This window comes from Aspergillus pseudodeflectus, assembly GCF_044049435.1.
Source record: "Aspergillus pseudodeflectus strain CBS 756.74 chromosome Unknown BJX68scaffold_11, whole genome shotgun sequence".
Taxonomy (NCBI): Eukaryota; Fungi; Ascomycota; class Eurotiomycetes; order Eurotiales; family Aspergillaceae; genus Aspergillus; species Aspergillus pseudodeflectus.
The window spans coordinates 322,817-342,309 of record NW_027263787.1 but is presented as its reverse complement, the minus strand read 5'-3'; the positions used below and the strand labels follow the sequence as shown (position 1 = coordinate 342,309).

Sequence of the window (19,493 nt, the reverse complement as noted above, 5' to 3'; positions counted from 1 at the left end):
CGACACCAGAGAGGGAAAGAAGACTCGAAAAATCGAAGCTGTTATCAATCGGAATCTGTGCCTCTTTGCTTTTTGGAGGATCTGGATGACGTTCGGTGTAGCTGTGCTCTATGATTGGCTCGAATCGCCGAAGCATTTGGAGCTTCCACCTCCACCTCCAGTGATCTCGAGCATCAATCCCACTCCTGCCACTCGGTATAAAGGTCACACGCCTGCCAATTCTTGCCCTTTATTTTGACTGCATCTCAATTGTATATTCTTCTTCCTCTGCATCCTCAGATTTCTCGTTTTTCCCTCTGGTAATCGCAACTCCAGCTGGTGATCTTTGACGAAGCTCCAGCTCTTATCACCAATCTCCGCTCTTATCGGGAATCCCTCAACAAGGGCTCTTCCTCGCCCCTCAATCTCCGCTCATTTTCCTCAGATCGTACTCCCTACCAATAACATAATGGCTGCTGTTTTCCGATCCAGCCTGAGGCTGCGCGCTTCGGCACGTCTCCCTGCTATCCGCGCCCTCACCACCACAGCCCACCTTCGCGCTGCGGAGAAGCCTTACTTCTCCAACGAGCCTGCTGCTCCCAAGCTAGCCACCGCTATTCCGGGCCCCAAGAACAAGGCGGCTGCTGAAGAGCTCAATGAGGTCTTTGACGTCCGCAGCTTGAACATGCTTGCCGATTATTCCAAGTCTACTGGAAACTAGTACGTCAAGTTACCCCGCACAATGTCGACGATACTGACAGCTTATAGCATTGCTGATCTCGATGGAAACTTGCTTCTCGATGTGTATGTGGTCAATCGCTGTATATCTTCTGGAGGGCTTATAATGAGATAAAGCTAACCAACTATAGCTACGCTCAGATTGCCTCTATCCCTGTCGGATACAACAACCCCCACCTCCTCGAGGTGGCCAGATCCTCGGAGATGGCCACCTCTCTGATCAACAGACCAGCTCTCGGAAACTTCCCATCCGCCGATTGGTCTCACATCCTCAAGACTGGTATCCTCAAGGTCGCCCCCAAGGGCCTGAACCAGGTGTTCACTGCCATGGCCGGTTCCGATGCCAACGAGACTGCTTACAAGGCCGCTTTCATGTACTACCGTCAACAACAGCGTGGTGGCCCTGAGAAGGAATTCACCGAGGAGGAAATCCAGTCCAGCATGGTCAACCAGTCCCCCGGTTCTCCTCAGCTGTCTATCATGTCTTTCAAGGCTGGTTTCCACGGCCGTCTTTTCGGCAGTCTGTCTACCACTCGCAGCAAGCCCATCCACAAGCTTGATATCCCTGCCTTTGACTGGCCTCAGGCTCCCTTCCCCTCTCTGAAGTATCCTCTTGAGGAATTCGCCAAGGAGAACGCCGAGGAGGAGCAGCGTTGCCTGCAGGAGACTGAGCGTCTCATCAAGGAATGGCACAACCCCGTTGCCGCTGTTGTCGTCGAGCCCATCCAGTCCGAGGGTGGCGACAACCACGCTTCTCCCGCGTTCTTCCAAGGTCTCCGTGAGATCACTAAGCGCAACAACGTCCTCTTCATTGTCGACGAGGTCCAGACTGGTGTCGGTGCCACCGGAAAGTTCTGGGCCCACGACCACTGGAACCTCCAGACCCCTCCTGACATGGTCACCTTCTCCAAGAAGGCCCAGACTGCCGGTTACTACTACGGCAACCCCGCCCTGCGTCCCAACAAGCCCTACCGCCAGTTCAACACCTGGATGGGTGACCCATCCCGCGCCCTCATCTTCCGCGGCATCATTGAGGAAATCGAGCGCCTGTCGCTCGTTGAGAACACAGCTGCCACTGGCGCCTACCTCTACGCTGGCCTTGAGCGCCTTGCTAAGCAGTACCCTGAGCACCTGCAGAACCTGCGTGGCAAGGGCCAGGGTACATTCATCGCCTGGGATACTCCCAAGCGCGACGAGTTCCTTGTCAAGGGCAAGGGCGTTGGTATCAACATTGGTGGAAGCGGCCAGAGCGCTGTGCGTCTGCGGCCCATGCTGATCTTCCAGAAGCATCACGGTAAGCTCCTTTTGTTATTTCCGACTTAGAACACGGTACTGACTTTTTCTCCCAGCCGATATCCTTCTTGAGAGCATTGAGAAGATCATCAAGCAGCTGTAAGCTGTTATCTTTATGCATCGTTTTCTTCCATGGCGTTCAAATGGTTTTATTTGGGTAGGGTGCTTTGTGACTTGCATCGTTGACGATGAATATATATGAGGTTATGCTTGAGACCCCGGTAGCACTGTAATGGAGATAGCATGCTATCAAAATCTGAGTTATGAGTTTTGTCAATTGACAGTTCTTCATTTGGTTTCAAAAAAAAAAAAAACGTAGATATCAAACTCCGCACGGCAAACCATGGAATCGAATCCCATAACATAGCACATCGAGAGCTCAAATAGACCCATAAACTCCAGATCCGTGCAAGAAACAGAAAACAGAGAGCAGAGGGGTATCTCTGGCATCCTCTGATCCCATGGAAAGAAAAAATCTAAACGGATATGACCGAACGGAACAACCAAGCCTCGCTTTGAACAGTCGTCCCCTCGCCTAGCGCACAAATCACTTTCTCCCTTTCCCGCAGACCCGTGAAATCGCTCACCCTTCCTCTTCAACCGTACTTCCATCCCGAGGAATGTACTTTATCCCCGCGTCCTCCAAATGCCCAATAACCTCTGTAGGGAGCGACCCCGTAACCTTGACCGCGTAGGTCCCTGGTACATAGCTATCGAGTCGTTGCCAGCGCGCCACCCAGCTTGTTCCCGGATCGTTTACCGTAACTAGGCCCTCGAAGACCTGCGATGTGCATTCTTGTATGTTGTCGTTGTTGCCACGGAGGCCGAGGACGTTGTCGCAGTTCGGACAGCCTTCGCGCATGAATTTCTGGTTGTAAGAAGGGGTTAGTTTGGGATGGATTTGGAAGAAAGGAATTGAGAAAATAGGACAAGGTAGGGTCCGAGCTCACGCTGTGTAGTTGGACGAGCGAGCAGACCATGCAGGCGCGGAGGGTGCGCTGCTGGCTGGGTGCGACGTAGAAGGACATTGAAAGGGTGGACTTGGGTGTCGACGCGGTGAGAAGTAAAAGAGAGAATGATTGGTCTTCGCCTGACCAGGGACGAGCCTACCCTGAAGTTCTGAGTTATTGAAGCCCGGGGTGGGGGGGTGAGATGAGGCTGAAGTTTGCCTGCTTAAGGTCAAGAATGAAAGTCGGCGGCCGATGGCCGGATGCTTCTCGAACCTCATTTTGCGGCAAAACGCCAAGACCGGAGGAGTTGCTCGCCCATCAAAAGAGAACCTTGATCTTCTCACAACAGCGCCCTCAAACAAAGACCTGATTTGGCATTAACTTCCGGGGACTTCTTTTATCATCTTACGAGCAGGTTATCCCCGTCGTCTCTGTGCCCGCACCTGTCCTTGTCTACGGGCTCTTCTCGCTCTCGTGCTCTCCTACCGAAACGCCCGCCCCTCCAGCCCACCCTCCTCCGATTCACGACTTCCTTCACTCACGATGGCCTCGCCAGATAACCAAGAGGCCGCCACGGCGCTGAAGGTGAAGGGAAACAAGGCCTTTACGTCACATGATTGGCCTACCGCCATCGATTTTTACAACCAGGCGATCGAGCTGTATGATAAAGACCCGTCGTTCTTTTGCAACCGGGCTCAGGTACGTTTGGCCCGGGATACCCAGCCTTGTCGGGAGGCGAACCGGAGTTAAACACAGGCATGCTAATATTCCCTCGGGTTCATTCAGGCACACATCAAACTCGAAGCATATGGGTTCGCAATCGCAGACGCCACAAAGGCGCTAGAACTTGACGACGGCTACCTCAAGGCCTACTGGCGGCGCGCCCTCGCAAACAGTGCCATTTTAAACTACCGTGAAGCCGTAAAGGATTTCAAGGCAGTCCTGAAGCGGGATCCGAGCAACCGCGATGCGAAGTTAAAAGCCGCCGAGTGCGAAAAGCTGGTTCGGCGGCTGGAGTTTGAGAAGGCAATTGAGGTATCGGATCCGCCATCTGCGTTTGAAGGACTTGACATAGGTGCCATTAATGTCGAGGAGGGGTATGATGGGGTACGGCTCGGGGAGGAGATGACGCAGGAATTCATTGACGATATGATTGTGCGGTTCAAGGAGGGAAAGAAGATTCACAGGAAGTATGCCTTCCAGATTGTCAAGGCTGTGAAGGATATTGTTTATGCTGAGCCAACGATGGTGGAGATTGGGGTTGATGAGGGGAAGAGGTTGACTGTCTGTGGTGATACTCATGGTTCGTTCCTTCCTCTGCTGATTGGTGGTGGATCCACGGCTGACTGACTGCTCTCACAGGGCAATTCTTCGATCTTTTGGAGATCTTCCGACTCAATGGGTTCCCAACGGACACCCACGCGTACCTGTTCAACGGTGACTTTGTGGATCGTGGCTCGTGGTCGACCGAAATCGCTCTTCTGCTTTACGCCTACAAGTGGCTGCGGCCGAACGGCATTTTCCTGAACCGCGGAAACCACGAGACGGACGACATGAACAAAGTGTACGGTTTTGAGGGCGAGTGCAAGGCCAAGTACAACGAGACGATGTTCAAGGTCTTTTCAGAGTCATTTTCTGCATTGCCTCTCGCCACTTTGATCGGCAACAAGTTCCTTGTGCTTCACGGTGGTCTGTTCTCCAATGACAAGACATCGCTAGACGATATTCGAAAACTCAACCGCCACAACCAGAAGCAGCCCGGCCAACAGGGCTTGATGATGGAGATGCTCTGGACAGATCCCCAGACCGAACCTGGTCGCGGACCAAGCAAGCGCGGTGTCGGTCTGCAGTTTGGTCCGGATGTTACCAAGCGCTTCTGCGAGAACAACGGTCTCGAGGCCATCATCCGCTCACACGAGGTTCGTATGAACGGATACGAAGTCGAGCATGACGGACGGTGTATTACTGTCTTCTCAGCACCTAAGTACTGCGATACGACGGAGAACAAGGGCGCCTTTATCAAGATTGGCCCGGAGCTTAAGCTGGAGTACCAGGTCTTCGAGGCCGTGCCTCACCCAGATATCAAGCCCATGGTAAGTCCCCAGCCAGACCCCTTTCCTCAACACAAACTGACCACATTTAGGCTTATGCTCAAAGCTCCCTGATGTCAATGATGTGAGATGACTGCGCGCACATTCTTTCAGATGGGGTTGGGCGTTGGTGGATAAATACCAGTCAAAACAATGGACATTTTGCAAGTACAGTTCGTTTGCTGGCGTCCTTTCGAGTGGGATGGGTTGGATGCCCCGGTCAGTGCTTACTCGTTGCTTTACGATTGGGCAAACTTTTGCATAGCGAGCTAATTTACCGCCTGGGTCTTATGGGGCATTTTTCTCCGCCTATTTCATGTTGCCTATGAGGATAGATTGTGCAAGGCTTAGCATCTTGAACCTGTATGGTTTAACTATTATATGTGAAATTACTAAACATTATAGGTACTTTGATTCTCAAGAGGTTATCGATTTCAAAATAACTAAGTTTGTGTGTATATGTATCGATAAAGATTTGAAGTATTTGCTACCCATTGCACTAGTACTGACTAGCTCTGGCCCTTTTTCAAGTTGGCGGGAATCTATCTAGCTTCCACCTATTCTTTATCTGTTGTTGATGATATTTTGATTTATAGTATCTAGCCACTGGATCCATAAATAGGCCACCCGTAACAAAGCACCTGAATGCCTGGATCTGACCCATTATCCTTCCCTTTGTTCAGCAGGGAGCCAGCTTCCTGACTCTCTCTAACATTTCTTTGTCGACCATGGCTCTTTTAAGCGTCTGTGACCCAGACAGTGTGTCTAAAAATATCTACTCATTACTTTCACTCAACCTACCTCATGAATACCTGAAAGCATCGATGCCGGGATTCTGCATCTTACTTGCCGGATCCCAGCTTCTGGACAACACTTAGCCGCATCACTTTCTCACAACTCTCCTTGAGAGAGCTACAGAGACAGACAAGTCAGGACTACCCAGTCCAACCTTCAAGGTATCATTTTTTCACATATAAGCCATGGATAGTACGACTTAGCTAACAAATACGTCTTTTGGAGACCCTCGCACTTAGCTACTACCATCCTCGACTGTCTGGACTCAGACCGCATTAAAGACCTTAAGAGATTCGCGCGACGTGGGGGACCGGATATCAGTGACCTCCGAGATGTACCTGGCCCTTTTGCCGTTTAGCATTTTTTTTTTCTCTTTTGCGTACCAAATTTGTGCTGACCCCCAGGAATGAATCCAGTATCCGTTGCCTCAGGACCAAAGTGTATGCTCGCATCATCCACCGACCTTGGCTTTGGCGGAGGGTAATTGACAAAGCTCCTCCACATCCACAAGAGCAACACGTACTAGTATGACTACGTCGACTTTGAGCAAAAGCCGGGGAAGAGCTGCAGCGGCCACACGGGGGAGGCGTCGCCGTAGGAATACCGCCTCCAGCTACGGCCTCCTTCGAGATATCGATGCAGTGATGGGGAAGAAGAAGAACAAGCAAAAGAACACTACCGCCTATGACGCGAACTTCGAAAGACATTTAATTCAACACGGAATATACCCCTACACCTTTCGGGACACTGACGACAAAAGGCTGACACCGCCAAAAAACTTCAACTCTATCAAACGTCGGCTAGCCCGACGCCGGGCATCTCTCGCGCGCTCAACTATCGAAAATATGTCCAACGAAATCGAGGCTGTTCATGATCACGCTTGCTGTGAGCAAGAAATCATAGAATCGATGGTGCCTTTTATTGAAGGACTCAAGGATCCATTTCTGTGCAAAGGGGGCCGAGTATGGGACAACTTCGCCCCGTTGACCGACGCGAAAGTCAAGCTGGTGAACCCAAAACCGGGCCGGTTTTATGGCTCACACGCCCATGCACTTCTCAACTAACAGGTCTGCCGTGAGCTCAGTCAGACAATTATACCCTCGAGAAAAGATGAGCTTACCATCTTGCCGAACTTCACTCTAGAAGTAAAAGGCCCTCGTGGGGCAGGGGATGTCGTAAAACGACAGGCCTGTTATAATGGTGCGTTTGGATCTAGGGCTATGCATTCCTTGCGCGAATACATCCACCAAGCAACGGCAGAAAAGGACAAAGAAGATGAAAACGAAGGCGAAGAAAGTATACTACTTGACAACAACGCCTACACAATTTCTGCCACGCTCGAGTCCATTACTGGGACGCTAACGCTCTACACAACTCATCCAAGAAAAAGAAAACGGGCCGATGAGCCAAACCAAGATCCCGAACAAGTCATGGCGCGCCTTGGGTCCTGGTGTGTAATCAATGGCCCCGAGGAATTATTGGGGGCCATTTCTGCGTACAGAAACGCGCAGGACTGGGCTAGTGAGCAGAGGGAAGAGCTCATACGGAAGGCGAACGATGCAAGGTTTTCTGACAAGGGTCCTGGGGGAGACGAGTGTTCAACGAAAACGAAGACGAGTGTTGAAGGACCAAAGCTCTCGGCGCCTTACATGAGGATCCGCGTACCGCAAATCATATGTTTTGGATAGAGGAGCATTCTGCACTTTCGGTTATATTAAGCGTTTCGCCTTTCTTGGTACTGGTGAGGACAGAGTAAAGGCAAGGCCTATGGTAGAGTGCTGAGCATAGATGGTTGTTATGGGCATAGAATTTGATTAATGAATAGACAAGACATACTGATATATTTCTTACCTCGAGCATAGTTACGTAGCCTAGATACGACAAGTATATCGAGCCCATGATGGGGCTATCGTACTATCGCTCTGAGTTGCGGCTTGTGCCCGCGGCGACCCCACGATTGTTGTCAAATGCAGTTGTCGGTCAATCCATCTATGACATAAACGTCGGAGTACTTTCATCATTCCTCTACCCTTCCTCTCTCCAACATCCTTAATTTACACACTCTTTGATTTACACGGACAAAATGGAGTTTGATCCCAAAACCCGTGAGTGTCGTCATTCCTCAGAAAAGGCATCGGACTAACCCCGCTCTACCTCACAGCGCAATACCTCACCTCCGACAAGAAGAGCTTCGCCAACAAGTCCGTCAACGACCGATGGCCCGTCATTGTCGTGAGTATAGCTGTCCGACAAATTGATATATTTCAGCTGATCAGATTCCGCCCAGACCGGAGCCATTGACGACCTACATCGATCCGTTGCCGACGTCTCTGATGAAGAAAAGCGCAAAGAGGGGAAAACCATCATTGAGGGACTGGCAGCGCTCAAATACGAGATTCAGCATAATAGACAATTGACGTGAGTCGTTACTGTATCTGAGGTTTATTGCTGTGCGCTAATTGCTTATCGGTTGTTTAGTCCTCTCATCGACGATGGCGAGCCTGGTATCGAGGAATACAATGAGGAGCTGGAAGAGCGGGGGAATCCTAAGTGGCATGATGTCGCCTGGCTCTTTTCGGAGTGCTATATGTGTACGTCTAGTTGATACCGGAACTACAGAAGTGAAGCTAATGTGGACACTCGGAAACAGACAGACGCATGGCCACCCTCTTCAACCGCTCAACACACTGGAAGCACTACGATGTCTTTGCACGCCAGAAGATGTCCACATTCAAGTCCTCCCGCCCCGCCGTACTTGAATTAGCCGCCAGATACAAGGAGCTGGCTCTCGAAGCAGAGAAAGGACACAACACCGAGGAATCCGACCGCTTGCTCTTCGCCGAGATGTGCGAGATCTGTCTATGGGGCAACGCAACGGATCTCTCCCTTCTAACCTCTCTTACATATGAGGATATTCAGAAACTGCAAGGCTCCCAGGCGCGAAAGGCTGCAGAGAAGAACATCCTGGTCAACGACATGGATGCCGCATTCGATGTTCTCCGTGCAGCGCAGAAGGAGAAGAAGCAGGAGCGCAGGGTCGACATTGTGCTCGACAATGCGGGCTTCGAGCTCTTTGTCGACCTCATTCTAGCTGGATACCTCCTCTCCGCCGGGATCGCGACGACGGTGGTCCTCCGCCCCAAGGTCATCCCCTGGTTTGTGTCAGACGTGGTGCCGCGCGACTTCGTGGACCTTATCCAGGCTCTCGCGGATCCGCAGGGCTTCTATACGGCGCCCGACGAGACGGGCAAGGAATATCCCCCTCTCGGAGATAAGGAAGTCGAAGAGGTCAAGTTCCTCTTCGAGCAATGGAGCCACTTCCACGCAGAGGGCAAGCTCATCATCCGCCCTCACCCCTTCTGGACAGCTGGAGGCTCCTACTGGCGTCTTCCACACACTGCACCAGATCTCTTCGAGGACCTTAAAGAGGCTGAACTCGTCCTATTCAAGGGTGATCTAAACTATCGCAAGCTAGTGAGCGACGTACGTCCCCATTGCCTCCCCTTTCAGACCAACCCTAATAGTAGATGCTAATCTCGACTCACCACAGGCGGCCTGGGACCCGACCACTCCTTTCACAACGGCCATCGGGCCCCTTGGCCCGCACTCTGGTCTCCGCGTGCTGTCCTTCCGTACTTGCAAGGCCGATACCGTCGTCAGCCTGCCCGCGGGCAAGGACGAGGAACTACAGAAGCAGTACCCCGGTGGTGGATCCGGTGGCCGTGAGTGGGCGTGGAGTGGGAAGTGGGCTGTTGTGTCGTTCTGTGATGGGAAGATTTGAGTGATTGGTGGTTGACGATTGACGATTTAAAGACTGCCTCCGTCTGTTAGGACGCATACAAAGCAGCATGCCACAACATGTCTAGAGATATAGATTAGGTGAGTTAGATTTGGGTGGTGTCGGTGGATAGATCTATGGCTGTCATGATTTTTAGATAATAAAAAACTTGATGAAATAAATAGAGTATTCTCAATCTATCAGAGTATGATCTGGAGAAGCAAGGGTATAAACTTTGCAAGTTATGTCAAAAGCCGCAGCCTTCAGTCCAAAATCACGCCAAAACCCCAACCACACCAAAGACAATTTAGGACAGCACCCGGACCCCAACCTTGTTCATGACACAACGCAGAAATAACAATAAAAATGGTTCGAGGGAATTAGGTCTTCACGGCTGTTCGCATAGTCAGACTTTCTTTGCCTTCCTTGCCTTCCTGACGTGCCTCCACCTTCCGCTCATGGCGTTTGTGAGCGGCGGATTTGCGCTCGACCGGTACTGGATCGCGCTGGGAGGCAGGTAGGGTGTGCCTCTTTGTTGCACGATCATGTTGCTGGATGTTGGAAGATAATGCGGCGAGGCTGTACTTCGTAGCTGAGGGCCGGGCACGGTAGAGACGATCTGGACGGAGGCTGACGGAACCGCTCTCCAAATGGAGTCGACGGCTGGGGAGAGATGCGGTTGCATGGGCGCGTCGGTTGTCTGCGCTGGGCAAGGCATTGGTTTCAATTGACGGATTTACAGGGGGCGAAGATGGTAAGAGAAGATCGGTCAGGTCGCGATAAGGACCCTTGTATCCTTTTAGAGGCGATATCGGTAGGTTATAGATCCTCTCATCTATATCCTTGATGCCCATGGCCCTCCTTGCATCCTCGTCTGCTAGCTCACCAATCATGCCAAGGCGAGGGCCGCGCGGGCTGGGACTGAGTGGCAAGTCTGTTTCCCCTGTCTCGTCAAAGTGTTCCTTCTGAGGACTGACGGGACCCGAGTCGTATACGAACTTTCCCTTTTGCTGTTTAGAGTCACCCGACAGCGTTTGGCGAGCTGCATATTCTAGGGCTCGTACTCTTGTTCTGAGCGCGTCGTTCTGCTCCCGGAGAGAGCGGCGTTCATTATCGAAGGATGCCTTCATGGCCTCTTCCTGCTCACGGTGGTGTTGTGTGGTTGTCTTCAGGCGTTCGCGGTACTCTCGAATCCTTGTCTCTAGCTTGGTCTCCCGTTGCTTCAACTTTGCTTCCCTCTCCTTGCGTCGATCCTCATACTTGGATGTTTCCTGTTTGACGCGGGCTAACGTATGCTTGAGCAAGGCGTTTTCTTTCTCAAGCTCTGACGCTTTTTGCTCAGAGCTGAGGACAAGACCTCGGAGTTTCTCAAAGTCCGGTTGTTGTTGTTTCATCTCCTCAATTTTAGCGTTTGCTTGATCCAGCGCATGCTGAGTCTCAGTCAGCGCCTCTGATACCTCTTTTGACGAAACAACCGCATCTGATTGCCCTGCGACTTCGTCGACTTCATTGCCAACGATGCCGTGCTTTTCCAGTGCCTCACGCAGCAGGTTGGCCTTGTGTCTCCACTCTAACGCGAGAGTGGTCTGCTTTGTAAGATCGCGGACGAGTTGACGATCGTCGGCACCTGTGTCTTGGGCGACCATTGTGGACGCGAGCTGCATTACCTGGCGCTCCATATCCTCCACTTTGAGCTCTTCCTCCTTCAACTTCGTAGCCAAGCGGTATGCCTCGTCGTCTTTCATCTTGGCATATTGTTTGGCCGCCGAGCGATACTGAATCAGTCTCTTAATTTCTAGAGCGGTCTTCGCTCTGTAGCTGTCAAATTCCGTCTTCCAGTATTGCCCGGAGCGAGACCGTGGTTCGTTCATGTTGATCGTATCTTCTTCGTCGCCCCCTTGTGTGGGTGTATGTGCTGGCTTCGAACCCGTTTCCGACGAACCAGGTTGACTGGACTTTTGTGCAGGCTTTTCAGGCGCTCTAGATGGTTTCTCTCGCGAGTCCATCAAAGCTTGAGTCAGTCTGCTTCGCTTGCCTTCCGACGAGGACGATGTCCACTGGCTGCTAATGTTGCCTGATGCCATGACTGGCGTTTTCACCCATCTGTTGGAGGCGTCGTCGCGCTTGCGCTCGTTGTCGACAACGCCTTCTCCAAAGGAGACAGTTTTGCGACGGTTTGACGCAGTACCCGGGGTCATAAGGATGCTCTTTGTCGGAGACATCGCGGTGGAGCTTGGATCGGGTTCCGGCTTATTGATAGTTGCAGAATTTCCCTTCTGCTCGGCGGGCTTCTGGGTAATAATACTGGTACTAATCTGGCTAGCACGTGTCCCTTGGTTCGGTTTTAGGTCAGAGTTCGTGATATCTTCGTCGCCGGCCTTTGGCGTCCCAAATAATGCGCTCTGAAAAGCGCGGAGCGCGAAGATGGGCGCGGGCGTTTCTGGAGGCTCCATAATCTTGGATTCGTCTAAGACACAGAGAAAATCATATTAGCGCGCAATCGCCTGATGAGAGGGCCCCGGCAAGTTAAATGCGGCAGGAATCGCTTCGGAGAAAACAGTAGTATAGAGACACGCACCTGCGGTTTGTTCGTTCTGGCCACCAATCCACCCCATCATGGTAGTTGCAGGGCAAACTTATTCAAACATCCAGAGTCGGCGACCTATGCATCATTTGGAGCCACTACCGGCGAAAGAGACGCGATGGAGCGGAGAAGGAGGATGCTGGGTTGACGTGGAAGGACGTGCTTTGTTTACTCTCTGCTCCGCTTCTGCTTACTGCCAGGCGGTGAAGCCTAGTGAGCATCTTTGGCAATGATTGGCGTGCATTCTTGACTTTCTCTTTCCCCTCCCCAGTTGTGCCCAATTGCTGCGAAAGTACGCTTTCCCACCCAGTTTCGCCCTCGTTTTTGTTTGCCTTTTAGTTTTAGATATGTCCAATCCCGAGATATAGAGGGCTGCAGCTTCGGCTGCATCTTTGTCACTGTTACTCGTGGCGAAGGCCATCAAATCATTCGGTGTTTATTAGAGCTCCAACTTCACCGCCCAGCGCCCCGCTATGCCTCACCATCCCAAGAAGACCGCTACCAATGCCCTCAAGAACGCCTCTCCCCGGGCGGAGAAGAAGAAGCATGTTTCCCCAGAGCCTGCATCGATCGCATCGCCATCAGTAGTCACCACGAACTATCAGGAGATTCACCAAAACGAGGTTGAGGCCCTTCGCTCGATCTATGGCGATGACTTTGAGGAAGTACATCACCGGCCTTCTGCATGGCACGTAAGTTTTGTCCAACTTTCTCTCTTTCTATAGTTATCTTGGCGCCCTGACTTCTTGACAGCAATCATCAGAGGTCTCGTTCAAGCTCCACTTGCGAGCTTCGTCAAATCCCGACGTTCGTTTAGATCTCCTCGTATCACTACCGACGACCTATCCGAAGACATGTCCCAATATTACGGCGCAAAACTTGGAAGACCTTCGTCGCGGCGCTCAGTCGAGGGTGCGAGATATACTACGGAATAAGCCAAAAACTCTCCTGGGTTCGGAAATGATATATGAGCTAGGCGTCTCAATACAGGATGTTCTAGAGGATGCGGCGGAAGCTCAGGCCCACGACCAGGACTTACCCAGCTTGGAAGAGGAGCGGATTGTGCAAGAAGCAGCGGCGACTGAACGAGCAGAACGTGCAAGAGAGGAAGAACTTCGAGCGCAGCAAGCAGCCACGGCGAAAGAGGAACGGGAGCTTCAGCAGTTGCTGCAAAATACGATTCGAGAGCGGAATACCAAAGCACGACGGCGAAAGAGTAGGACCAGCGGCTTGGAAACAAATGGAGATGCCGATGGCGTACTCAACTTACCCGGTGCGATCACATTCGACCCACCCCTGGTCATATCGGACGCAGACGAGGGGCCGTTGTTGTTCCGAGCAGTATTTGGGAAAACGCTCTTACAAAGTGCTCATGGTGTGAGTACATTCGTCGTAAGGCCAGCACTTCCAGCAAACCGACCATGTGCCCCTCTCCTAGTATTGAAGGAGCTTTCGATAAATGAAAAGAAAGCCGACGCTTTAGCTTTTCGCGAGCAAATGCGCTCTAGCGAGGATAGGCTTGAGGGCTTGAAGAAGCTTCGGCACCAGAACCTTGTTGAGTTCATTGGTTTTAAAATCCTGAGGCCGCTTGAACCTGCCAAACACAGCACTTGGACTGTTTTTGCACTCGTCGAGTATGCAAACAAAGGGCCTCTGTCCGAATTATTGGATATGGTTGGAACAGTGGCGGTCGAGATGCTCCGTAGCTGGACCATCCAACTTCTTGAAGCTCTCGAATACTATCACCGTAATGGTTTTGTTCATGGAGATATTCATTGCGGTCGTGTTTTGCTGTTTAGAAATGCCACCGGTGCGACCATAGTGAAGCTACTATCCAGCATCGAAGGAGCCCTACCCGACTCAGCTGGAAGCAAAAGGCCTTTGACTACGTCTAAATCTCCGTTCTGGCTTCCCCCAGAATTAACGCACGAGAGTGCCTCTCCAACCATGAAGACGGACGTCTGGGATCTTGGGATAGTTTTCCTGCAAATGAGTTTCGGCAGGGATGTGCTGCAACGTTACACTTCCGCGAATGCCCTAATGAACTCTCTCGATTTGTCGCCCTCATTGCAAGATTTACTCCAAGAGTTCTTCAGACCAAACCCAAAAAGGAGGCCAACCGCGTTCCAGTTGCAGCCGTCGGAGTTCTTTCGCGTCGACAGTCCCTTGCTCATGCGCTCGAGCGCCTCAAACTCCATGTCACTACAGAGGCGTCCGCGCCTAGAATCCATCAGTGGCGGCGGGCTCCATTCGTTCTCCCGATATAATCAGGATTTTGATGAAGCTGGCCGTTTAGGCAAAGGTGGATTCGGCGAAGTCGTTAAAGCACGGAACAAACTGGACGGTCGGTTCTATGCCGTCAAGAAAATCTCAAATAAATCTGCCACCGCATTGAAGGACACTTTGTCAGAAATCATGCTTTTGTCGCGACTGAATCATCCGTATGTTGTTCGCTACTATACCGCCTGGCTCGAGGAAGACTATGATCAGCAAAATGAAGAGGCTATCTCGTTCACGGATGAAAATTCTTTTGCAAGCACACATTCTCCAGATTTTGACTATAGCACTACCGGTGGCCTCGACTTCATAAGCTCGAGCGGTTACCCCAACATTGAATTCGCGAACGATAGTGACGAGGATGAACGTGGCACGGTATCTACCAGAGAGAAAGGCGAGACACCGGAAACCTATGGAACAGAGAGCGGCACAGGCAAGGAACTTAGCCGAGTGCGATCGGGCTCGCAGGGTAGACCTGTGCTCACCACCCTGTACATCCAAATGGAATACTGTGAAAGACATGTAAGTCCATGGCCACCCGCTTCACAACATCGCATTAGAACACGCTGACATCAAAAGACGCTCCGAGATCTTATCAAGAACGGCCTATATGATGATGTCGATAGATCATGGCGTCTCTTTCGCCAGATCCTTGATGGCTTGACGCATATCCATGGGCATGGTATCATACACCGTGATCTCAAGCCTGATAATATCTTCATCGATGCTGCAAACAACCCTCGAATTGGTGATTTCGGTCTAGCTACCAGCGGACAATTTACTACCGCTGTACGCTCTTCTGCAGCTGCAGATTTCGAGGGCAACCTTACTCGGAGCCTTGGTACTACTTATTATGTAGCACCGGAGATGAAGTCTGGGTTTTCAGGGCACTATAACGAGAAAGTTGACGTAAGTGCATGATCTCTAAGCACCAGTGAGCATCCTTTTCCATTGCTGAACCTGACAGATGTATTCGATGGGTGTCATTTTCTTTGAAATGTGCCATTCACTACCGACTAGTATGGAGCGTGATCAGACCCTTCGAGCAATCAGGGAGAGACACCATAATCTTCCTGCTACATTCCAATACTCTGAGAAAGCCGTTCAGGGCAAGATTATCGAGTCACTTCTCAGTCACAATCCAGCTGACCGACCCTCCGCCTCAGAATTGCTTCATAGTGGCCAAATTCCACTTCAGGTAGAGGAGGAAACCTTCAGGCGCGCTATCATGCATTTGCTTTCTGACCCTAACTCGCCGGACTACAAGAAGATCCTTTCCGCGATATTTTCCCAGTCTCCAAAGAAATTTGAAGACATCGCGTGGGATATGGATTCGCGTAAAGCCCCTGCAGCGAATGAGCTCTTAGTCCGCGGACTTGTCAGGGAGCGACTCACATCGATATTTCGCAGACACGGTGCAGTAGAGACCACGAGACAGATGCTGTTTCCTAAGTCTCAACATTATAAAAGTGGTGCTGTCAGGCTCCTTGACGCTTCGGGCAATGCCCTTCAACTGCCGTTTGACCTGACACTCCCCAACGCGCGTGCAATTCCACGGCAGGACTCTTCCCTAGAGAAGACCTTCACATTCGGCACTGTATATAGGGAGTCACCACATGGTGGCGAGCCAAAAACTCACAAAGAAGTGGACTTTGATATCGTGTCGCGCAATACCCTCGACCTGGCTTTGAAAGAGGCAGAAGTGATCAAGGTGCTTGACGAGATCATCGAGGAATTCCCGCCTTTGAGAGCCAGCTCCATGTGTTTCCTGGTTAACCACTCCGATCTACTCCAGCTGATCATGGAGTTCTGCCGCATAACTCCCTCTCAAATTCCCCTGGTTAAAGAGGTAATAAGCAGGCTAAACGTCGGCAAATGGCCTATGCAAAAGATCAGGAGCGAGCTGCGCTCTCCAGCGATCGGGGTTGCCTCCACCTCCTTGGATGATCTTGCTCGGTTCGATTTTAGCGGTATGATCTCAGTGTACATTCGATATCCCACTTGCTAACAGAGTGTAGACTCACCAAGGCAAACCCAGAAGCGGTTGCGAGGCATCATGGAAGGCACTCATTTCGCCGAGCGATTAACGCCCATTTTTGCCAGAATAAACTCGCTGGTCTCCTACCTGCAGAGTTTTGAGGTTAAACGGAAGGTCTATGTCAACCCACTGGGAAGTTTGAACGACAAGTTTTTCCGCGGCAGCATTCTGTTCCAATGCATATTCGACAGCAAGCGTCGAGAAGTCTTCGCAGCGGGCGGCCGCTATGACTCTTTGGTTCAAGACTTTCGCCCGTCTGTTCTAGCAAGCCGCTCGCAGACGCACGCTGTAGGATTCAATTTGAGCTGGGATATGCTTAGCTCTATTATGGTTGAGTACGTTAAGACTCCTATGCGAACCTCGTCGAAGTACGTTGAAGCCGAAATGGGAGCTTTCTGGAAGACAAGAAGGGCAAGTTGACAAAGGCCCCAACTAGTACACTTGCCTCTAACAATTGTCTAGTGTGATGTTCTCGTCGCTAGCTTTGACCCTACAGTCCTTCGTGAAATGGGTGTCAAGTTGACCCAGGATCTATGGGCCAATGACATCAGTGCAGAATTGGCAGTAGATGCATCATCTCTTGAAGAACTTCTTGTCAAGTACAAAGAGCATAATCATAGCTGGATTGTGATCGCAAAGCAAGACAGCAAGGAGCGAGGGTTCAAAGTCAGATGTCTTGTTCCCAAGGAAGAGTTCGATATACGGAACACCGAGCTTATCCCCTGGCTGCGGAACGAGATACGCGCTCGCAATACACGTGAGGGGACGACGGACAACTCCCGATATGCTCGTCTTAGCCAGTCGGAAGCCAACGCGGCCGTTAGCGAGCGAGCCAATGATGTGCGCATCCTTGTCCCCCAGCATAGGAGCAAAAAGACAAACAGGAGGAACATCGTTGAGTCAGGTAGGTTGAACCCAGAAATTGTACCATCTAGACTAACAAAAACAGCCCTGTTGCGCTCTAGAGAGGTAGTTGAAAAAGCATTGGAAGGCCCAATTGCCGCAATCGACACTCGCGACGACTTGCTCGACGCAATTAGAGATACCCGTCTCTCAGACCCCGACAGTTGGCGCGCTGTCATTCAGAATGCGCCTCTCACAGAGCGAAAGTATCTTGGCCAAGTGCAGGACTTGCTCCTGGACCTTGCGAGCGAGAGCCGAGCGGACGGCGCAGAAACTTCCAGCAACGCTTTCATCTACAACTTCCGGACAGGGTCATGTATCAACTATGACCTGAAAACTGGGAATGACCGGTAAGAACACCGACAGATTATACGACGTCTCATGTGGTATGTGAAATGTGTGATGTAGTACATAGTTTTTTTAAAGCCACGCACGGCACTCAGTCTCCTCTCAGCGACAGTTTTATACGGAATTATACCCAGACACCTCGATTCGAACACAGAAGAATAGAGGATTTTGACAAAGGAAGTCAGGTATCTCTTATATTATACATCTAAAAAAATTGCGAATCGTAAAAATCAGTCGCTCTCATCATCACTTCCATACGCCACCAGAGGCCCAGAAGCCTGTGGCGCCTGTTTTGTAGTCACATTACCACCGTTCAGCCCCCTCAACGCAGCGACCGTCGAGCTTGAGAATATTCCGTTGCCACCAACTTCGCCTTGTGCCGTGGAAGCAGATTCAATCATAAGTGGTTGCTCCGGAGCTTCAAGCTCCCTCGTCTCTTCCCCACCAGGTCCCTCCAACTCCTTCGCTCTAGCAAACCACACCTCATCTGGCGGCTCATACCCCTGGAGGCCATAGCTCCCCTCAATCTTCTTCCTCTTTCGCGCTTCAGGATCCCTCCCTTCAAGCTCCGCCACAAAATCTGCCGGCAACGCCCTCCTCACCGCCTCAGCAGCCTGCTCCTCCAGCCTCCTCGCCTCCCGCTTCTGCGCCAATGGATTCGGATCGACCGTCGCCCACCGCACATTGAGAATCTCACTATGGTCCAGACTTTGATGTGCCATGGCTTCCTTAGCAAACTGCGCGTTCGCCTCATTCGTGTACGTGACAAAGGCGACACCGCGGGAAGTAAGGACTCGGATTCGATCGACCTGCCCCCATTCTGCGAAGTGGCGCGCGACGACTTCTTCAATATCGTCAGTTACATGGATGCGGCCAACGTAGAGTGTACGGTTTTGGCGCATGAAAGATCCCACGCCGCCCATGTCGTCGCGGTAGTCGCTGAATTTGTCCCGGCCAAAGCAGTCGACGTTGGGGTTGAAAAGGTCGTGGAGGGTTGGGAGGCGGTGGAGATATTCGCATTCGTAGCCCTTGGGGCAGACCTGTACAATCAACTTGTTAGCTATAAAGTTTGATCGCGCGTGCTGTAGAGACAGCGCAGATGTCGGGAAGATAAGAAGAAAGAACAGTAGACGTACCCCCCTAGCAAAGAACAAACAAAAATAAGAACCCGGCACTTTATCCGCGCGCGTATACCCACTATCCTTCGCAATATTGCACCGTGATGTCGCCGCCGTCTTCGAGAGATACTTGTCCTCCCTGTCGCCGCCGGACCATTTGTTATACCAGATATTGAACACCGTTCCGGTCTGCGGTGGCGGCTCAGCCTTGACGGTCGCCGGGTCGACTTGTGGTCGCGCAGGTCGTCGCTTTCGTCGGATGATCTTCTTCATTTTCTTCACTGTGCCGTCAGCGGCGGTATCGGTGGCAGTCATAGCTGTCGATTCTTCTGACTGTTGCTGTGCGACGAGGGCATTGTCGTCATTCGGCGTCGAATCATCTTCTTCAGGTGTGTCTGTGGGAACTTGAGCCGGTGGTGTATCGACGACTGCTGTGTCCGCCATTGTGAGAGATTAATCACTAGCGGAAATGTGGTTGATTTGTGATTGCGGAGAAAATGTTTGAAGCTGGAGGTTGAATGAACGACCAAAGTTTCGATAAATACTATTACATAAGCCACTGATAGGCCTTGGCATTGCGACGAATTTGAAGCTGCGGAGAT

The 19,493-nt window shown here is 51.4% G+C and overlaps 8 protein-coding genes across 8 annotated transcripts; 5 read left to right on the top strand and 3 right to left on the bottom strand.

Moving 5' to 3' along the window:
• Positions 1 to 198: 198 nt before the first annotated feature.
• gatA (4-aminobutyrate transaminase gatA) lies at positions 199 to 2,322 on the top strand. Its single transcript, XM_071039458.1, has 4 exons — positions 199 to 699; positions 748 to 783; positions 849 to 2,011; positions 2,067 to 2,322. Exons 1-4 carry the CDS (start codon positions 449 to 451, stop codon positions 2,111 to 2,113), a joined length of 1,497 nt encoding a protein of 498 aa, XP_070901523.1. The 5' UTR covers positions 199 to 448; the 3' UTR covers positions 2,114 to 2,322.
• On the bottom strand, positions 2,323 to 3,234 carry spt4 (transcription elongation factor SPT4). Its single transcript, XM_071039457.1, has 2 exons — positions 2,961 to 3,234; positions 2,323 to 2,878 (listed from the first exon to the last, which is right to left on the bottom strand). Exons 1-2 carry the CDS (start codon positions 3,036 to 3,038, stop codon positions 2,594 to 2,596), a joined length of 363 nt encoding a protein of 120 aa, XP_070901522.1. The 5' UTR covers positions 3,039 to 3,234; the 3' UTR covers positions 2,323 to 2,593.
• Positions 3,235 to 3,417: 183 nt separating this feature from the next.
• On the top strand, positions 3,418 to 5,253 carry ppt1 (protein serine/threonine phosphatase PPT1). Its single transcript, XM_071048957.1, has 4 exons — positions 3,418 to 3,659; positions 3,747 to 4,263; positions 4,323 to 5,053; positions 5,104 to 5,253. Exons 1-4 carry the CDS (start codon positions 3,504 to 3,506, stop codon positions 5,137 to 5,139), a joined length of 1,440 nt encoding a protein of 479 aa, XP_070901521.1. The 5' UTR covers positions 3,418 to 3,503; the 3' UTR covers positions 5,140 to 5,253.
• Positions 5,254 to 6,491: 1,238 nt separating this feature from the next.
• Positions 6,492 to 7,422, top strand: BJX68DRAFT_232192 (uncharacterized protein). Its single transcript, XM_071039456.1, has 2 exons — positions 6,492 to 6,914; positions 6,966 to 7,422. The coding sequence occupies exon 1, from the start codon at positions 6,691 to 6,693 to the stop codon at positions 6,907 to 6,909; it is 219 nt and encodes a 72-aa protein (XP_070901520.1). The 5' UTR covers positions 6,492 to 6,690; the 3' UTR covers positions 6,910 to 6,914; positions 6,966 to 7,422.
• A 401-nt stretch (positions 7,423 to 7,823) lies between these two features.
• BJX68DRAFT_232188 (damage-control phosphatase ARMT1 family protein) lies at positions 7,824 to 9,805 on the top strand. Its single transcript, XM_071039455.1, has 6 exons — positions 7,824 to 7,950; positions 8,007 to 8,077; positions 8,133 to 8,263; positions 8,324 to 8,436; positions 8,496 to 9,328; positions 9,396 to 9,805. Exons 1-6 carry the CDS (start codon positions 7,929 to 7,931, stop codon positions 9,624 to 9,626), a joined length of 1,401 nt encoding a protein of 466 aa, XP_070901519.1. The 5' UTR covers positions 7,824 to 7,928; the 3' UTR covers positions 9,627 to 9,805.
• On the bottom strand, positions 9,774 to 12,385 carry BJX68DRAFT_232187 (uncharacterized protein). Its single transcript, XM_071039454.1, has 2 exons — positions 12,202 to 12,385; positions 9,774 to 12,090 (listed from the first exon to the last, which is right to left on the bottom strand). Exons 1-2 carry the CDS (start codon positions 12,239 to 12,241, stop codon positions 10,004 to 10,006), a joined length of 2,127 nt encoding a protein of 708 aa, XP_070901518.1. The 5' UTR covers positions 12,242 to 12,385; the 3' UTR covers positions 9,774 to 10,003.
• Positions 12,366 to 17,931, top strand: cpcC (putative protein kinase (Gcn2)). Its single transcript, XM_071039453.1, has 7 exons — positions 12,366 to 12,899; positions 12,961 to 15,006; positions 15,064 to 15,393; positions 15,452 to 16,454; positions 16,503 to 16,933; positions 16,985 to 17,426; positions 17,472 to 17,931. The coding sequence occupies exons 1-7, from the start codon at positions 12,681 to 12,683 to the stop codon at positions 17,777 to 17,779; spliced, it is 4,779 nt and encodes a 1,592-aa protein (XP_070901517.1). The 5' UTR covers positions 12,366 to 12,680; the 3' UTR covers positions 17,780 to 17,931.
• On the bottom strand, positions 17,932 to 19,474 carry cwc2 (active spliceosome conformation promoter CWC2). The gene is made up of 2 exons (XM_071039452.1): positions 18,910 to 19,474; positions 17,932 to 18,813 (listed from the first exon to the last, which is right to left on the bottom strand). The coding sequence occupies exons 1-2, from the start codon at positions 19,333 to 19,335 to the stop codon at positions 18,004 to 18,006; spliced, it is 1,236 nt and encodes a 411-aa protein (XP_070901516.1). The 5' UTR covers positions 19,336 to 19,474; the 3' UTR covers positions 17,932 to 18,003.
• Positions 19,475 to 19,493: the final 19 nt, after the last annotated feature.

What these genes read in the sequence shown, in the direction of transcription:
- cpcC (XM_071039453.1), top strand. Translation starts at nt 12,681, where the DNA reads ATGCCTCACCATCCCAAGAAGACCGCTACCAATGCCCTCAAGAACGCC. An exon ending in TGGAATACTGTGAAAGACAT is followed by an intron (nt 15,007 to 15,063) that starts GTAAGTCCATGG and finishes TGACATCAAAAG; the next exon opens with ACGCTCCGAGATCTTATCAA. An exon ending in GAGGAACATCGTTGAGTCAG is followed by an intron (nt 17,427 to 17,471) that starts GTAGGTTGAACC and finishes TAACAAAAACAG; the next exon opens with CCCTGTTGCGCTCTAGAGAG.
- gatA (XM_071039458.1), top strand. Translation starts at nt 449, where the DNA reads ATGGCTGCTGTTTTCCGATCCAGCCTGAGGCTGCGCGCTTCGGCACGT. An exon ending in TCCAAGTCTACTGGAAACTA is followed by an intron (nt 700 to 747) that starts GTACGTCAAGTT and finishes GACAGCTTATAG; the next exon opens with CATTGCTGATCTCGATGGAA. An exon ending in GATCTTCCAGAAGCATCACG is followed by an intron (nt 2,012 to 2,066) that starts GTAAGCTCCTTT and finishes TTTTTCTCCCAG; the next exon opens with CCGATATCCTTCTTGAGAGC.
- ppt1 (XM_071048957.1), top strand. Translation starts at nt 3,504, where the DNA reads ATGGCCTCGCCAGATAACCAAGAGGCCGCCACGGCGCTGAAGGTGAAG. An exon ending in TCTTTTGCAACCGGGCTCAG is followed by an intron (nt 3,660 to 3,746) that starts GTACGTTTGGCC and finishes GGGTTCATTCAG; the next exon opens with GCACACATCAAACTCGAAGC. An exon ending in TGTCTGTGGTGATACTCATG is followed by an intron (nt 4,264 to 4,322) that starts GTTCGTTCCTTC and finishes CTGCTCTCACAG; the next exon opens with GGCAATTCTTCGATCTTTTG.
- BJX68DRAFT_232187 (XM_071039454.1), bottom strand. Translation starts at nt 12,241, where the DNA reads ATGATGGGGTGGATTGGTGGCCAGAACGAACAAACCGCAG. An exon ending in CCAGAACGAACAAACCGCAG is followed by an intron (nt 12,091 to 12,201) that starts GTGCGTGTCTCT and finishes TCTGTGTCTTAG; the next exon opens with ACGAATCCAAGATTATGGAG.
- BJX68DRAFT_232192 (XM_071039456.1), top strand. Translation starts at nt 6,691, where the DNA reads ATGTCCAACGAAATCGAGGCTGTTCATGATCACGCTTGCTGTGAGCAA.
- spt4 (XM_071039457.1), bottom strand. Translation starts at nt 3,038, where the DNA reads ATGTCCTTCTACGTCGCACCCAGCCAGCAGCGCACCCTCCGCGCCTGC. An exon ending in CGCTCGTCCAACTACACAGC is followed by an intron (nt 2,879 to 2,960) that starts GTGAGCTCGGAC and finishes TCTTACAACCAG; the next exon opens with AAATTCATGCGCGAAGGCTG.
- BJX68DRAFT_232188 (XM_071039455.1), top strand. Translation starts at nt 7,929, where the DNA reads ATGGAGTTTGATCCCAAAACCC. An exon ending in ACCGATGGCCCGTCATTGTC is followed by an intron (nt 8,078 to 8,132) that starts GTGAGTATAGCT and finishes GATTCCGCCCAG; the next exon opens with ACCGGAGCCATTGACGACCT. An exon ending in ATCGCAAGCTAGTGAGCGAC is followed by an intron (nt 9,329 to 9,395) that starts GTACGTCCCCAT and finishes GACTCACCACAG; the next exon opens with GCGGCCTGGGACCCGACCAC.
- cwc2 (XM_071039452.1), bottom strand. Translation starts at nt 19,335, where the DNA reads ATGGCGGACACAGCAGTCGTCGATACACCACCGGCTCAAGTTCCCACA. An exon ending in GTTTGTTCTTTGCTAGGGGG is followed by an intron (nt 18,814 to 18,909) that starts GTACGTCTACTG and finishes TTGATTGTACAG; the next exon opens with GTCTGCCCCAAGGGCTACGA.